This window comes from Crocuta crocuta, unplaced genomic scaffold, assembly GCF_008692635.1.
Source record: "Crocuta crocuta isolate KB4526 unplaced genomic scaffold, BGI_CrCroc_1.0 scaffold359, whole genome shotgun sequence".
NCBI classification, from domain to species: domain Eukaryota; kingdom Metazoa; phylum Chordata; class Mammalia; order Carnivora; family Hyaenidae; genus Crocuta; species Crocuta crocuta.
The window spans coordinates 1568369-1586710 of record NW_027528877.1 but is presented as its reverse complement, the minus strand read 5'-3'; the positions used below and the strand labels follow the sequence as shown (position 1 = coordinate 1586710).

General features: G+C 36.5%; 1 protein-coding gene across 1 annotated transcript in view; it reads left to right on the top strand.

Moving 5' to 3' along the window:
• Nucleotides 1–18342, top strand: part of SLC38A11 (solute carrier family 38 member 11) — a 51107-nt gene that overhangs the window by 25216 nt on the left and 7549 nt on the right. Inside the window, exons 7-10 of the mRNA XM_077756768.1 lie at nucleotides 8755–8825; nucleotides 9521–9682; nucleotides 12925–13037; nucleotides 15625–15756. Coding sequence (XP_077612894.1) covers nucleotides 8755–8825; nucleotides 9521–9682; nucleotides 12925–13037; nucleotides 15625–15756 — 478 coding nt within the window. The remainder of the gene's footprint in view (nucleotides 1–8754; nucleotides 8826–9520; nucleotides 9683–12924; nucleotides 13038–15624; nucleotides 15757–18342) is intronic.

Sequence of the window (18342 nt, the reverse complement as noted above, 5' to 3'; positions counted from 1 at the left end):
TTTTTTTTTTTTTTTTTTTTTTTTTTTTGAGTAAGAGAAGCAGCCATTGTTTTGGAAGTAATTTGCTGTACCAAGGTTGCAAATTGCTATAAGCCAGTCTCTATTTGTGTTAATAGTAAAATATATTAAAACATTTGAAGCATTATGCCTTAAATTATCTGAACCTTTTGGTAAGCCTCCATTATGCTGCCGTGATCCATTTGAAACTTTGTAAGACATTTTATAGGTTCCTGCTTCTTCCCAGTATTGCTTTTATTTGGGTTTATTGTTTCTCAAAATAATACATTCACATATTCTTACAAAATCAAATATTACAGATGGCTTTTAATGAAATAGAGAAACCTTTTGCTGAATCTTTTCTATTTCTTTTTTTTTTTCTTGGAGAGAGAGAGAGAGAGACAGCGTGAGCAGGGGAGGGTCAGAGAGAGAGGAAGTGACAGACTCTGAAACAGGCTCCAGGCTCTGAGCTGGCAGTCAGCACAGAGCCCGATTTGGGCTCGAACCCACGAACCGCTAGATCATGACCTAGGCGAAAGTCTGACGCCTAACCGACTAAGCCACCCAGGCACCCCCGAATCCTTTTCTATTTCATCTGTATCTTTACCTCGGCATAATGTGCTTGTAACTGTTATTTCTGGATTCTGTTTTCTCGTATAGTAGATGAAGATTTATCTCTCTCAAATTATTTTTCCTTTTAACCATATCCAAATACATGGAGATATAATCCCACTCACCACACCCATGTGTAGCCTGTCCCTTTGTCCACATCCTCCACCAGAGTAGTACGTTGGTTATAATTGATGCATCCAGATTAGTACATCATAATCATCAAGGCCTACAGTCCCTATCAGAGGTCACTTTTGGTGTTGTACATTCTGTGGGTTTGTACACATGTATAAGCTCATGTAGCCCTCAGTTATCATGCAGAGTATTTTCACTGCACCCCACATCCTCTGCACTCTGCCTATTCACCTCTTCCCCCAACCTTCCAACACCAACCAACCACTGATCTTTTTTCTGTCTCCATAGTTTGGCCTTTTCTGTAATGAAATATAGTTAGAGTCATACAATATGTATATAGCCTTTTCAGAGTGGCTTCTTTCACTTAGCAATATGCATTTTAGATTTCCCCATGTCTTTTCATGGCTTGGTCGCTCATTTCTTTTCAGCACTGAGTAATATTCTATTGTTTGGATGTTCCACAATTTATCTGCTCACCTACTGAAGGACGTCTTGGTTGCTTCCAAGTTGTGGCAGTTATGAATAAAGCTGGTACAAACAGCAGGTGCAGGTTTTTGTGTGAGCAGAAGTTTTCAAATCATTTGGGTAAATAACAAGTAGCAAAATTGCTGGATTGTGTGGTTAGAGTATATTAGTTTTATAAGAAACCATCAAGCTGTCTTCCAAAGTGGCTGTATGATTTTGCATCCCCTCCAGCAATGAATGAGTCCCTATTGCTCCACAGCCTCACCAGCATTTGGTGTTGTCAGTGTTCTAGGTTTTGGCCATTCTGATGAGTGTGTAATGGTGTCTCATTATTGTTGTTTTAATGTGCATTTCCTTGATGATATGTGATGTAGTGCATCTTTTCATATACTTATTTACCATCTGTATATGAACATACACATATCTTCATATTCAAATTGGTAATTTACATTATGTAAATATATGTATATATATATATACATACATATTGGTGAGGTATCTGTTAAGCTCTATGGCCCATTTTCAATTGGATTGTTTGTGTACTTATTATTGAGTTTTAAGTGGTCTTTGTGTGTTTTGGATAACAGTATTTCATGAGATGTGTCTTTTGCAAATATTTTCTCCTAGTTTAGCTTTTGATTTTGATCATTTTTATTACTCCTTCTTCAAATGCTGAAACTTGTTAGATAATCTGCTGATTTTATTTATTTATTTTTCTTGGAGACCTCCTACCCAAAGTCTTCTAGCTTCTACCCCCTTGCTCCTTTCTGAATAGACTGATTTCTGTTGGCTGCCCCTCTGTCAGCCTCTTTTTTGTGCTAGATGCCTTATATCCAGGATCTCATATCTTTCATTTTTCTTCATTTTCTCCATTTTCCAGCGCATCCACATAGTTTTCTGTTGTCTCTGAGTCTTACACACACACACACACATATGAGTTTTGCAAAAGGAATAAGCTCTTTTTCATCAGCAGCTCTTTCTCTGAGGTTGTTACTTTTTCCATTCTCAGCAGTTAACCACGTAAGCATCTGCTTTTGTGTTCCCAAAATGTCTTCTCCAATGATGTCTCTTTTCCATTATCCCCTTCCCCATGAATGTATTCCCATTTTAAATTCCTTTAATATCATTTTCAGAAGGTCTGAGGAGAGAAAGAAGGTATATTTCCTTTTTTGTGGGGCTTGCATCGGTGCCATGAAGGGAGTAGACCTTACTGTACAGGTGGATAGGCAGGGGATGGTTACAAACTTCTATCTCAAAATTTACCCAATCACTGAGTCATCTAATCCCCTTCCCTATCTGGTAGTTTACAGCCGCTATTATGCTATTACTTGATCAAGAGATTATGAAATAAAAGAAAGAACAACTACCATATGTATTGGCACTTAATTTAGGGCTTTGGGAAGAGATAGCTGTGAAAAACAATTACTAAACTAAAATTTTATCTTGTTTTGCTGGGTATTTCTTTAGCACCCAAAATTGGGAATTGATTATTGCTGCCTGTCATTTATGCAATCAATGAAAGTTACTGTGTCTTCAGTATGGTAAAAATTGTGAGTGATCTATTTCCTGTTGCTTCCAAAAACTATTAAACACACACACACATGCACACACACATGCCTCAAGAGTTTATAATATGTGTAAGGCTATTTCACCTTATTAAAACAAAATGCAGGTCCCCCAAGTAATTCTGCAAAGTGAAACTCTTGTTTCCTGTTCAGGTAGGTAGCCTCTGACTGTCTCTGAGAAGGTAGTGGTAAGTGTTCAAAAAATAAACTTAAATGTCACTGTACTTCTATTTTATCTATGCCAATACAATACAAAAGGAAGAATTTTTTGTAAAATACAAAAGGAAGAACTTTGAGCAATACAGATAGAATAAAACCTTTCTATAATTTGAAATTATATAACAAAAGATAATAAGAATAATCCTTAGTCTGTGTATGTGTTCATGCGTGCGTGTGTGTATAGATAGAAACTTTAAAATGCAAAAGGTTAATTTTAAACTGTTTTTTTTTCTTTTAAACTATTAGTCTAAGATATTATCCAGTGATTAAATAATCAGGCAGTTTGCCTCTCTGTTCATCTTAGATGTCAAGTATCTTCAGATTTAATGAATGCCCTCTTTTATTCAAACGTTTAATTATCTTCCATTGGTGGTAGTCTCCACACCACTGTAGCAAAATTTATCGTATCAACACAGAGCTCCAGCTCAGCTGGGGAGACTGATGGTTGGGCTAAGATATAAACCCTGGAGTGAGGTGAGCAGCTCCACATACCCCAAGATTGTCTAAAATGGCCCTAGACAGCTGGAAGTTGCACCAATTTGACAGACCCAGTTGTGCGGAAAATCAGTATATGGGATAGAATACTGAATATTTTGGTGAATATCCAAAGTGTAAATGAACCATTTCATCTTTTTCATCTTATCAACCAAATGGCTGCCCATTTGGTAGCATATGTGTCTATTCTCAAGATTAATCATTCATTTATTTTAAATAAAATAGCTCAACTTCCTCAAGGTCCTCAAGAACTATGAATACCATGATGAAGATTGCATTTCATGTACTTTCAGGTTCTTACAGCCAGTCTAAGACATGCATTGTTACCTTAATGATAACATAAGGGAAGAGAAAACGTGAGGAGGTCTCATCCAACACTGATTGTCCACTATTTAACACACTTATTCATTTTCTTATTTAATCCTGTGCCAGATATGTAAACCGAATTATTAATATTGTGTCTGTTCAGAGCAAATGGAGACCAGTGTCATTAACTAATCTGCCCCAAGGCACCCTGCTAGTATGTCATAATGCTAAGATTTAAATCCAAACCTGTCTGACCTGAAAGGCTGTATTTTTTTCCATTACAGCTTTCTGTATTCCATATGGTTTTTCTCAGTTGTGAATAAGGTTGTCCTTCATAGAGGAAATTAAGTTCATTATTGTTTTAGTTGTCCTTTATTGGTATTTACCACAGTTTGGTCTGTAGCCAGAAAATAATCACAGTAAATAAAAGAAGCAGATAGGAGCCAAGTAGAGGTAAAAAAGCTAGTCCATTCATTAGCAGGTAACAATAACACTTGCTGAAGAGATGCTATCGACCTTCGTGGACTAATTTCAGAACTATTGGCTTCCATTGCAAACTCTAGACACACACCAGTGAATGCAGTTGGTTTCAGTTCCTCAGGGAAATAAACTTCAACAGTAGCAATAGAAGAATCTAAAACAAAGAGGAATTGGAGAGTAGTTCTTATTTGGGGATTTCTTCAGAAGAAGACTGGCCTCCTTCTGTACAAAATAAATATTCCACAAGAGTTGTATGTTAATTAATATGTTTGGATTTGAATGATCATTTGAAAGCCATTCCCAGCTTGTAGGTAATTAATTCATTGTGAATTATACTTTAAAATTTTAAAAAGAAAAATTTATCCTATAATTTAATCACTTTATAATAAAATAAATTTCCCTTCATTGATTCATATTTTATAGTATTTCAGCATGACTACAATGTACCATATCTTTTCTGCTATGATGGTATTCATGATAACAATTCAATTTATTTATTTATTTATTTGTTGTGGGGTTTTTTTTTTTGCTTTATTTTGAAGATTCTGTGGTATCCATGATTCTTCATAAATTAACAAAGTACTCTTTCTATTTATTGTTATATTCAACTCTTCCATTCTTCTACTTGCCTTTCAGAAAATTCAAGTGGTAAATAACAGCTGAAATTTACAACATAAGCTACACTATAGGAAAAAATTAAACCTCTTTAGGTAACTTCTTTAACTCTTTTAGATATTAGAATATAATTAGGTCTCTGGGAAAAAGTTATCTATATGACTTCTTTCAGATCTGTATTGTCCAATACGGTAGCAACTAGCCACATGCGGCTATTCATTTAAATTAGATAAAGTTAAATAAAATTGAAAATGAATTCCTCTGTCATACTAGCCATAATTTCAAAGGCTCAATAGCCACATGTGGTTAATGGTAACAATATTGGAAAGCACAGATCTAGTATATTTCCATCATCACAGAAACCACTATTATATACTGCTGTCCTAAATTATGATATAGAATATAGACCAAGATAGTTGACTTCTTTCTTTTATCTTTTTTTCTGCACGATCCCCAGTGATTTATAACAGTCATTGCTACATCAGTAGTGGCCAACAAATATTTGTTGAAAATTGAATGAATTGAATAAGTGATTGGAAAACAAGAAGAATGTAGTTTTAGTTGTAGAATATTTGTGGAAATTTAAGGTTAAAATTAGGTTCAGATTCAGAAAGGTTTTATGCATAAAATATTATGTAATCATATAAAGTTCATGAAGCAGGTAAGTGGGCTAGATATTTTTGAAATAATTTTCTGTATTTACTTTCAATATTTGCCAACAATAGACTATCATATTTAAAAGTCAATTCATTTCTCTCTCCCCAGAGATAGCTATTTTTCTTAAGTTGGTTTAAATCATTCCTATTTATGCTTTTATACTTGTATATGCATTTATATGTTGACAGTAATACCTGGTTTTGATTAGTATGTTTATAAAATATATATATATATAACCACTATGGTAAAAAAAAATTGCTTGGCATATTTTTCAAGTAAAATACTGGATTGTTGGCTTTCCTACATATTTCGAAATGCTCATAAGCTTTTTCCTCCATTAATCTGTTGATGAGATGAATTACATTACTAGATTTTTCTGTTATTGAACAACCCTTGCATTTATTAGAAAAACTCTGCCTACTCAGGAATTTTTCTGATACATTGATTGTTGCATTTCAATGTTGTATTTCAGCATCTCTAGTCTAAAATCAGAACAGTTTATAATTTCATTTTCTCAGCCACGATGGGTATCAAGTTTTCAGAAATCTCAAAATATACCAAAAAACTTTCTCTCCACCTCCCTGCCTCTCACTTGTGCATACATGTGTGTATAGCTAGTTGATTCTGGAACTAATTTTGAGCTCTTTTATAAAACATTGGAAAGCTATAATTAATGTCTCTTTCTTTCTCTTTACCTAGATTTGGGCACGCATGCTTTGCTATCAGTAACATCTTTTTTTGGGTATTTTCCTCTTATAAAATCAACATCATTAAGCTGAATACAAAAATTCAAAATTATCTCTTTATACTGTTTCATACTCTATCTTATCTAGGAATATATTCAGTGAAACATATGAACCAGGAAAGATTTTTAAAACTTAAGCGGAGAAGAAGAATGAAAATCAAATTCCTACCTGTTTATTACCAATAAAAGAATTAAAAAGTAGAACACCACTATAATCTGTCCTGAGGGGAAAAATGAGTTGGATTATCCATGTACAAATACAATAACAGAGAAGGTAGATATTTTAAAACATATTAAAAAGTTTAAAATCTTCCAAGTTTCTGTGATTTTTTTTTTAAATTTAGTGTTTATTTTTTTAGAGAGATAGAGAGACAGAGCATGGGCAGGGAAGGGGCAGAGGGAGGAAGACTTAGAATCTGAGGCAGGCTCCAGGCTCTGAGCTGTCAGCACAGAGCCTGATGCAGGACTCAAACTCGAGAACCGCGAGATTATGACCTGAGCTGAAGTTGGATGCATAACCAACTGAGCCACGCAGGCACCCCCAGGTTTCTGTAATTTTTAATGCTGCTTTTCTATATGCTTTTTTAAAGCCATGGACGAACTATGTACTTTTCCATGTTTACACTGGAATTTAACAGGTACACTGTTCCCAGTTAATGTTCACTGCAGTAAGAATAGTGGAGGCAGCAGGTGGCAGCAGCTCCCAGTCAAAAAACTGGGAATCTCAGAAGCTCTGTAACAGCACAAGGCCTCCCTTGTAGGCCAGCTAGTTCTTTGGTGTAACTGCTAATTTCACATATGGGGGGAAATTTGTATAATGCATAAATCCCACTAACTTTGACAAAGCAAATGAGACTTTTTTGTGTGTACCTATTTTACATAGAGAATGAATACCAAGCTTATGAACTATGTGTGTTTACACCTATTGCCTTTATGCTTTCTATGATCCTCCTTCCTCTTTTCCCCTCTTCTGTCCTAATGTATTCTTCTGGATTTCACTCCAGCCTTTCATTTTCACGGAAGCTGGACATCTTTTAACATTTTGCCTACATTTTATTAAGTGACAATGAATAACAATAATAAGCTGAGAATACTAGTTATCACTTACTGAACATTTACTCTATGTAAGGCTCTCTTCCAGAACACTTACATATTTTATCTCAGTTAATTCACACAATAATTCAGTGGATTAATTACTACTATTATCCTATCAAAGCTGAAACACAGAAAGGTTAATAACTTGCCTAAGGTCACACAACTAATAGGTAGAAGGGACCAGAAGACTAACTGCAGCTATCTGACCTTGGAACGTAGGCTTTTCACCATTACTCAGGGATATGTTAGCCAGGGGGACCAACCTCTGCCAATAGACAGACTGGCAAATATTTTAATTATGCCAAGAAATAGGATTTTTAGGTAATTTAAAGTTCATATATTTCAAAAACATCTTTAAGAAGAATTTCCACACGTTGGGGCGCCTGGGTGGCTCAGTCGGTTAAGCGTCCAACTTCGGCTCAGGTCATGATCTCACGGTTCGTGGGTTTGAGCCCTGCGTCAGGCTCTGTGCTGACAGCTCAGAGCCTGGAGCCTGCTTCGGATTCTGTGTTTCCCTTTCTCTCTGCCCCTCCCCTGCTCATGCTGTCTCTCTTTCTCTCTCTCTCTCAGAAATAAATAAAAAACATTTAAATAAATAAATAGAAGAAGTCATAATTAAAAAAAATAAAAAAAATTTCCACACGTGAGAATTTGAGGCCACTCACAGTTCAGTATGAAAGAGATGGGCAGCAAATCTCAACTTCTTCACTTACTATCTGTGGAAGCTTGACAAGTTATACCACCACCCAGAGCTTCACTTTCCTAATGTATTAAATGGTGACTCTTTAATGTCACCATTAATGACTCTTTAATGTCACCATTTAATGACTCTTTAACTCTTAAGTGTTATTACGGAGATTGAGATATCATAGCATAGTTCCCAGAATACAGTTAAGTACATCCTCAATTAATATTAGTCCATGTCCACCTTCTTCAGTAAACTGTAGTGCCAACTATGAATTTCCCTTGGGTAGGATGAGCCTGGAGAATGAGTTAAAGGCTAATGAAGGGAAGTATTGGCTGAGAAGAACATTGCATTATTAATTTCTGTATTTCCTTCAGTGAGTCTCTTAAATGATGAGTGCATCAATGTTTCTTGTTAAGTTGATGAGTAAGTAAAGTCACAAAGTTAAGTAGTCAGTGGATATTTTACATATGTAAAAATAGTCTTTCCAAGCATTTGACATGCATTTTAGAGGACCGAGGTTACCATTACATTCAGGTTCCTGAGAAATTATTTACAATTAAGGATGATTAATGGGAGCCCCTTATTAATTTCTGACTCAGTTTTTAGTGTGACACCATTTTGTGTTCTCTGACATGCTTAGGCTTATGTTTGATCATTCATTAAATACCTGATTTGTCTTCTAGACCAAGAACAGAAGATGCCTGGGTATTTGCAAAGCCCAACGCCATTCAGGCTGTTGGTGTTATGTCATTCGGTGAGTATATGGTTTCAAAGGCCCTTTCTCAATATGGGGTCTTCTGTATAATGAAAAAGTTTCATATTTGTGTCTGGAGAGCAGATGTCCTAAGTTTTAGACTTCCTATTAGCAGCATATGATCTAGTTTGTGCCAACATAAAATTAGGCTCAAATTCTTCTCCCTCATCACTAAAATTTGATTTAATTTGGACAAGACTCTTCCTCATGCAGAAAACTCATTAAAGTCATCTTATTTCTTAACTTGAAAATCTAGCAAGTGTTATGTGCTTCTTCAAAACCTTGCACACAAAGTATTACAAATTGGCCAGATGTCTAAAGCTACTCTGTTATATCCCAGATTGGAAATGAAGCCATGGACTGGAAATATAGTGTTGTTTAGATTTCCCTTAAAACTGGGAGGCCAGTAGGAAATGGAAAATACGAGAGAAAAGTTGGATAGGCCTGGTTTTTATCAAGAGTGACATGAAGAGACTACATAAGCCTAAATACAGTGAAGTGAAGTGAAATTTCTTGTTCTTAAAGCTGTTAGAAAAGTTATTTTCTGACATAGCTAGTAAATTAATGTATTTGAACTTCAGTAGCATTCCAAAGTTGTATACATCTCCGACTTTTCAGAAGAAAAAGAAAACCTTAGTGTTTGCTTTAATGATGCTCTTTTTTTGTTTTGTTTTTGCTTTTGTTTTTGTTTTCAGCATTTATTTGCCACCATAACTGCTTCTTAGTTTACGGTTCTTTGGAAGACCCCACGGTAGCTAAGTGGTCTCGCATCATCCACGTGTCCACCTTGGCTTCTGTATTTATCAGTATTCTCTTTGCTACATGCGGATACTTGACATTTACTGGCTACACCCAAGGTAAAATGAGAGAGTCTGTCTCATCATGTTGTGTTATTCACATGGAGTGGTTCCGTCACTTCTCATTTTGGGTACAGTTATACCTAACATTCTACTTCAAGTTATCACTAATCTCTTCTCCCATTCTCTCCTCTCTACCTTCCTGCCTCTGCTGTTTCTGTTTTGTGATTTTCTCCCTTTTAAACTGCTAAACTTATTTCTGTAGTTCATTCTCTCTCTTCTTCCATGCTTTCACTTAAAAGCACTTGAATTCTGGCTTCCCTCCCCACTGCTCCCTGCAACTTCACTTTCAGAAATACCAATATCTTCCCACTCTTCAAAGTGAATAATCTTCTTGGTTCTGATTCTCATGCACCTCTGTGAATTACTTAACGGTTCCGAACAGCCTGTCTTTTCTCCCACAGGAGAGGGGGAGCACTACCATATCATCATTCACTCTGTGCATATCTTTTTTTATTCCCAGAGTGATTGCTGTCTGCTTTCTCCTACCGTCTCTCCCCTTCTCCCCCCACCCAACCCCCCTCCATTAACTGGCTTAGGCAAGTTGCCTTCTTTTCTCTCAACAAATTCCCTGGAGATTGTCCTTGTTTTAAACTCCAGTCCAGACCTTTCTTTTCATTTCCAGTCTCTTGCCTGCAGGACATACATACTTAGTTGTCCTGTTCTTCCCTTAAATACAAAACATCATCTTTCTCACAGAACCAGCCTCTCCCTTCCTTCCCGCCTTCCCCCACAGCACCACTCCACACTGAATTTACTTCTCCTTTCCCTGTTCACCCAGGCACAACAACTGAATGGCTATTTCTTCTGCTTCCTTTGACCTGTGCACTCACTCCTCCGTGTAGTGTAATATCCAGGGTAATCTGACAGCCTGCTAAATGCTGTGATTCAAACATGTCACAGCTTTTGCAGGTCTATTATCTCATTTGACCTTGAAACAACCTTATGAAGGCAAGTGGAATAACTAGTTTTACCCCCTGCTTAGAACACAAAGAGGTGAAGGAACTTGCCCAAGCTGGATGGTGACAAAGTAGAAAACAAGTTTCCTGACTCCCAGTCCAATTTTCTTTCCATTCTCTCTTGCTGACTACCCCATTTTGGTCAAGTGTGACCCATTAAAAGCTGTCTCTTATCCTCCAGTCCCTCTTCGCTTAGTTGTCAGATGACACTAGGTAGTCTTGAATGAATGGTGCATTGTTTCAAATAGAGGTTACTGGTGACTATGATTATAGGCAGAGATTTTTCAAATAAAAAAGTAAAAATGCCTTCAAAACAAAGTGGTTAGCATAATTCCAATGCCATCAAAAATGTAATATATGCATGTGCCATGAGACTGCAGTAACAAAGTGATCTTGAACATCTTGATAAAAATCGTGTTTCAGAACACTGCCATAGATCACTATTGCTACATCATTTGCCAAGGTGAATGGCCTGTAGGCTCCAGTCTGTATGAAACCTTGGTTTTTAAATGCCTTCTCTGTAAGACATAAATCCTTTTTCTTAGTCACACCTTCCTAATGTTGTTATCAGTGGTAATTGCTTAGATATAATTAAATCTTTATATAACAAAGCTGACAGGTTGGTTTGGGACTGGGTTTTTGTGTTTTTTTTAACCTAGCTATAATTCCCGAAAATATACTCGAGCTGGAATAAGCTGACATTGTTCCTTCAGGCTGTTTCATTTTAGGCAAATCTGGTCTTATCTGTGCATACTGCATGCTTCTTTTTCTTTTCCCTTTTAGTAGATAAATTTCACCTTGTGAGGCAGTAAGGACTCCAGGTTGTTGTTGACATTGCTAGGCACTTTTGAAAAGGTGCAGGACCCATTTTTTAGCGAAGGTTAGTGAAGAGGGGCCTTCAGTCCTCTTTTCTCAGAATGGTAGATTCTTTTCAGTCAACCTTGAAACAAGTCTCTGCCACCACTCTTTTGTGGTTTCATCCCTTCTGCCCGAAAGGACACTAGAAAGTAATGTACATTTGTTCTAATAGATAGGAGGAGGGGCAGAGAGTCATTAGAGTCTTGACAGAGACAGGTTATTTAGCTTTTTAAAGAAAAAAAAAGGACAGAACTATAGTTTTGTTTTCTATTTAAACAGAATAGGAGTGTGTGACTTTATATCGGATTTTCTATTCAGTCTGGAAAATGTGACCAAAATTTTAAAATGTAAGCATGTTATATTTAGGAAATACACAGGCCCAAGTATTGTTTGTATTGGGAAGCTTTTTGCCCCCACGACTTCTGGGCCCCCATTAGCTCCCTCTATTTCTTCATAGATGTCTGAGAAAATATAGTCTCTAAATAAGAATTTGTTTGGGGTTCCTGAGGGGCGTAGTCAGTTAAGCGTCTGACTTTGGTTCTGGCCATGTCTCACAGTTCGTGAGTTCAAGACCCACATTGGGTTTTGTGCTAATAGATCAGAGCCTGGAGCCCACTTCAGATTCTGTGTGTGTCTCTCTCTCTTTGCCCCTCTCCCGAACTGCCCCCCTCTTTCTTGCAAAAATAAACATTAAAAGATTTTTAAAAAAGAATTGGTTCAAGGTGTACATGTCCATTGTCTAGTATGGAACTAATTAAATATAATGCTTCTCCTCAGAAATAACCATATTTTCACACTTTTAAATCAGTGCACTTATACTGGGGTTCATCAGATACCATGAAAGGTAAATTCTTGCTGTGGCTGGGGGTTTGTGATTGAACCCTATAGTGCAATCTACAGGAAATTCAGCTCCCCAGATGTACTGGTCTACTCTTCCTTTAAGGACTGCCCTTGATCTAAGAATAGCATTTCAAAAGGAAATTTGTTTATTTTAACAGACTTTTTTTTTTTTTTTAATAACGAAGTCACTTATTTATCAGAAACAAAGACCAGAAGCAAGTTTATACAACTAGTGTACAAGAATTTAGGGAGTTGATTCAGGTGTCAGGAGACAATAGATAAAAGTATTTTTCAGAAGTTGATACAATTTTAAGGCAGATCTACTAAAAACAAACATTGAGAGTAAGAGAAAAACTATTAGTGATACATTCATCTTCAGGTTGGCACAGGTAGTAGTTTTAATATCAGTCAATGATTTTAGAGTTACTAAATGCAAAAATGCTATATTTAGCCTTTGTAGTCTGTTCCATTGATTAAATGAAGTTTCTGTAGTTTCACTTAGATAACAAATAGCTAATATCTGATTTGTTAGGTGTTTATCTCAAACATTCAGTTGAAATAAATCTATTTTCTATTATTCTTTAGGAGACTTATTTGAAAACTATTGCAGAAATGACGACCTGGTAACGTTTGGAAGGTTTTGTTATGGAGTTACTGTCATTTTAACATACCCAATTGAATGCTTTGTGACTAGAGAGGTAAGCACAATTCCTTTCCAACACTTTATCTGGTTGATCCTTCAACTACATTTAATTCAGGAAGGTTTGTAAATAATTTAATTCTGCAAATTTGCAAGTGCATGACAAGGAATATAATTTATAAAATGTTCTTTTTCAACCAGTGTAAAGAGAAATTTATATTCAAATGTTTACAAGTTATTTTTTTCAAAAGTTGGATTTGAAGATCACATTTGGTGGTTTAGTTTATATTAGGATATGTATAAATATTTATACAACTGCATTCCAAAATGAATGCCAGCCTTTAATAAGGCCAAACTAAGTTGTTTTTTCTTAAAAAGAAATTAAATACTGAGTTTTAAAACGTGTTTTACAAAATTGTCCTTTTGCTAAGATTGTTTCAGAAGTCAACACGTATTGAGGGCACCTTGGAACAGATTTTGATCAGTTTTGTTAGTTTTAAAAAACTAAAATATCTTACTGTGCATAGAAAACCAAAATCAATTTAAGCCATTAGTTTTACAGATATATTTCATTTATATATTTGTACAAATATATTTATCTCTATTTTTACACTATGTAAAACAATAGAGATGGTACATTACATGTATATGGATTTGTGATGTATTTGTGCTGTATATGTCACAAATCCATATATATATGTGGATTTGTGAAGGATGATTAAGTGAAAAAGAACTCACTCTTTTTGTGTAAAATTGGATAACATGGCTTGTTGGGAATCCCTTATACAGTCAGTGAAAAATCCGCTCTACCAGTCAGCAGAAAAACATGATCCTGCTTCACAGTGGTTCTTTCAGCAATCACACTGAAAAGGGCTTAGTTTTAGGATCTATTCCTAGAGGCTGTTGACACAGTGTGCCATGTGAATGGGTCTAATGTGTGAAGTGAAATGCCTAAACACCACAGAGCTTTAAATGCACTAACTAATCGGCTGTGGTAGAGGAAGACCAGTGCTTACCTTATGCCTATGCTGGGGTAAGGAACCGCTCAGCAAAATGGAATAAGGAAATAGTCAGCACTATGTATGTCTTTTACAATTAGTACTTGTCCTCACTGACAAATGTGTAAATCACAGGCCAGTTCTCTATCTTGAAAATAAGAAGGAAGTAGACTGAACTTTACTTTTATGAAGATTTTTTAAATCTAAGAACCTGTAAAGTATTTGCTGTTGTTGGATGCAGGAAATGGTTTTATTTTAGCTTCTGCCCAGTACTTTGGGTTCAAATCTGATCTCTAGATCAGCAGTAACAGATGGTGTATTCTCGTGTGGTTTCTGGTGAACTGCTAATGGACCATCTGAGTCACTCCACCTGCACAGCTTATGTCTTCGGTACTTGGGACCTGTATTTCCTCTCTAGCTGCCATGACAGGAAGACAGAACTAAATCAAGATCTCTCATGGTAGCAAATACTAGGCAGAGGAACCTCAAATACACTTCACTCATTCACTTCCTTTTTCTCTCTCCCCTATCTACACACACACACACACACACACACACAGTTAGCATAAACATAGTCAAAAACATTTCTATTCATAGGTAAAGTAGCCAACCGCACAAAAGGGTGCCAGAAAGCCTGCCCAGACCCCTAATGAATGTCTCTTGCTAACCTGCTCCACTCAGTGACTTTCTACTCTTACAATCTTATGTCAGAGGCATCTACAAGAATGAATTTTAAATATCTGGAAAAGCATTACCAATTGTAAAACCATAAGTAAGTAACAGTTATTAGTATCTCCATTGATTATTAGCAGAGTGATGGCAGTATCCAGTCTGCAGGGAATGTTACTTATCCAGGAATATTACTTAGTACAGCTGGGAGTGTTGGCCTCATTAAGAATTTCTAGCATCTGACCTTCTACCATTTTCAACTCTTGTCTCAGGGGTTCTCTTGCACAGAGTCAACCCTATTCAAACTTTCTCCTCCTTGTCTTCCACAGGTATCATTCCTGTCCTTCTTACCTCTTTTGCTCTTTTTACACTGTTCCCTCAGTCTGTAATTCTGCTCTAAACCCTACCCATGTTTCAAGCCCTATCTCAAGCCAAGGTTGGACAAGCATATTTCAGAATTGCTGTAGAGCCAATTACTCTGAGAAAGGTGGATCTAGGCAACTAAAGCTCTTTCTAGTTCTAAATTCTATTTGATTTTTTTTTATCCAGTCATAAATGGATCACTATTTGCTTTTTATTAGATTGGTTGGATCTCTCCAATCTCCTTTCATTCAGATGATCTAAAATAGCAAGTGTACTTTCTATGAGTGGCAGCCTTGTTGGATCGTATACCTTTTAAGGTAACATGCCAAGATCATTCTTACACTTAAGAAATAGGGTTTTTCATGCATTATGTACCATATTCTGAGTCTGTAATATAACCCACTTCCTGTCTAATAATTCAACAAAGAATGTTTGTTATTGAAATGTGTATGTGTGTCAGTACTTTGGAAAATATAAGACATTCATCTGGCTTAAGATCTGTTGCCTTATTGGTAGTGTTTTATATAGTCCTAAGTGCTATAATATGATATACTTTCTGAATAAGTCCTGCATGCCTCTGAGAACCCCTCTCTAAATAATGTGTTTATTTGGCAGGTAATTGCCAATGTGTTTTTTGGTGGGAATCTTTCGTTGGTCTTCCACATTATTGTAACAGTGGTTATCATTACCATAGCCATGCTTGTGTCATTGCTGATTGATTGCCTTGGAAGAGTTTTAGAGCTCAACGTAAGTACAATTAAAATTTACACCTCTTATCCTAAAGATAAAAATCTCCTTAAAAATACTGTTTATATTTAACAAAGGTTGTATTTTCTTTAACAAAAGTATCACTTTCTGAAATGGAATGAAAATGTGTTAGTTACAATAAATATTACAGTGATGATATTGTATACTTTATAGAACTACATACTTTTTAAAATGCTTATTTTTTTAAATTTTATTTTGAGAGAGAGAAGGGGGAGGTGCAGAGAGAGAGGGAGAGAGAAACCTATGCTGCCAGCACAGAGCCTGATGTGGGGCTTGAACTCACAAACCATGAAGTCATGACCTGAGCTGAAATCAAGTCATCAGATGGTAATCAAGCTCAGATGACTGAGCCACCCAGGTGCTCCTATAGGACTATATACTGTTAGAGCAGTAGTTCTCCAGTGGGAGAAATTTTGCCTTACCCAGCAGACATTTTTGGTTATCATAGTTGGGTGTGTGGGTGCCACTGGCAACTATTGAGCAAAGTCTAGGGATGCTGCCCGAGACTCCACGGCGCACAGGACGGCCCCCATCATAAAGATTTACCCAATCTAAAATGTAGTAGTGCTGAGGTTGAGACATCCTGGTTTGGAGCACTTTTTCATATTTTCTTTTCTTTTTTTTTTTTAATGTTTATTTATTTATTTTGAGAGGGTGAGAGAGACAGAGAGAGAGAGAGAGAGAGAATGAGCAGGGCAGAAACACAGACAGATACAGAGAAAGAATCCCAAACCGACTCCACATGGAGCCTGACACAGGGCTCCATCCGACGGTGGTAAGATCCTGACCTGAGTTGATATCAAGAATCAGATGCTTAACCAATTAAGCCACCCAAGCACCCTTCATATTTTATTTTCTATAATACATAAATATTACTAGGAGCACCTGGGTGGCTCAGTTAGTTGAGCATCTGACTTTGGTTCAGGACATGATCTCATGGTTCATGAGTTCGAGCCCCACATCCGGCTCTGCGCTGACAGTGCAGAGCCTACTTGGGATTCTTTCTCTCCTATACTCTCTCTCTACCTTTCACTTGCTCTCTCACATTCTCTCTCTCTCTCAAAAATAAATTAACATTTAAAAAATATTACTAAAAATAACTATATATTAAGTGGATCTGGAAGTTCCCTTGTTAAATAAAAGTAGGTCTAGAGAGATTCATTAAATATGAATGAATGAAGAGAGTTATACCCCATATTCACTTACTACAGCCTAAGTTCTTTTTCTTTAACATATTTTTTTTCCTTCTCTAGATCTTTCCCTTGTAATCTATACTGCTGTCTTCCAAATCTATGTGCTTGTCATACCACATCTGAATTAATACTGTTTTTTTTTTTTTTGCTTCAACTGGCATGTATTTAAGTTCTGCTTCCAGTGTATCATAATAATGCTTAAAAATCTCTAGTTTCCTACCAGAGCAAGCATAAACCTGTTGCCTCTGTAATCTGACCCCATGCCTTTTGTGGAAATTTATTTATCATTTTCTTCCCCAAATCTACCCTTAGCTCTAGTCAGTCTTATTTTTAGCCTCTGAGTAAGCCATATTAATTTTCTTTTATCCCTTGGCTTATATTTATTCTTTCTTATAATTTTCCTCTCATTTCTGTCCAAATCTTACAAAGATTTAAGGTCTAGTGCAAATTCTAGTTCATGTATTTGTTGATCAAATATATATTATTCCTATATAATTGAAATACAATGATGGGAGGAGGTCAGAAAGGATCCATGCTTTCATGGAGCATACAATCTCAAAATTCAACATGAAAAGTTCAGCTACTATAGAAGTCATGAAGAAGAGAAAGGAAAGTAGATGGGTTCCCAGAAAACATTTGTGAGAAAAGATTGACAGGATTTGGTGACAAAGAGGGATAGAGGGACACATCAAGAATGACTCATTGGTTCTACTTTGTGCAGCTGGGACAGTGATGCCATTGATGAGAAATGAATAGAAATGGATCTACCACGTTAGAGTCATTACTCTTCCTCTTCTACAATCTTTATGGAATTTCTGCTCAGAATCCCATCACTTGTACCACAGGGAGGGCAGACTTTTACGGATAGAATCCCAGGTCATTATTTACTCACTTTGTTGAGAGTTGAGGGATAGATGAAGGCATTATTGTCTGTGTGCAAGACACTGTTCCCTCCAAATGGCATTTGGATTTGATGTTACAGACAAACAGTGGAGGATTCAGTCAATAATGCACTATTGGGAACGTTCTTGTAGCAGACTATATGAAAAGTAGGGAGTAGTCAGCTTCTCAAAACCACAGGAGCCTGGAGAATCATCTATTCCACCAGCAATGGAAAAAAGCTCATAGGAGAGATACACAATAGCAAAAGTAACTTTTGGGGCACCTGGGTGGCTCACTCGGTTGAGTGTCTAACTTTAGCTCAGGTCATGATCTCTTGGTTCATGGGTTCGAGCTCCACGTTGGGCTCTGTACTGACAGATGGGAGGCTGTAGCCTCCTTCAGATTCTGTTTCTTCCTCTCTCTCTGCCCCACCCCTGTTTATGCTTTGTCTCTCTCTCAAAAATAAACATTAAAATTTTTTTAAAAAGGT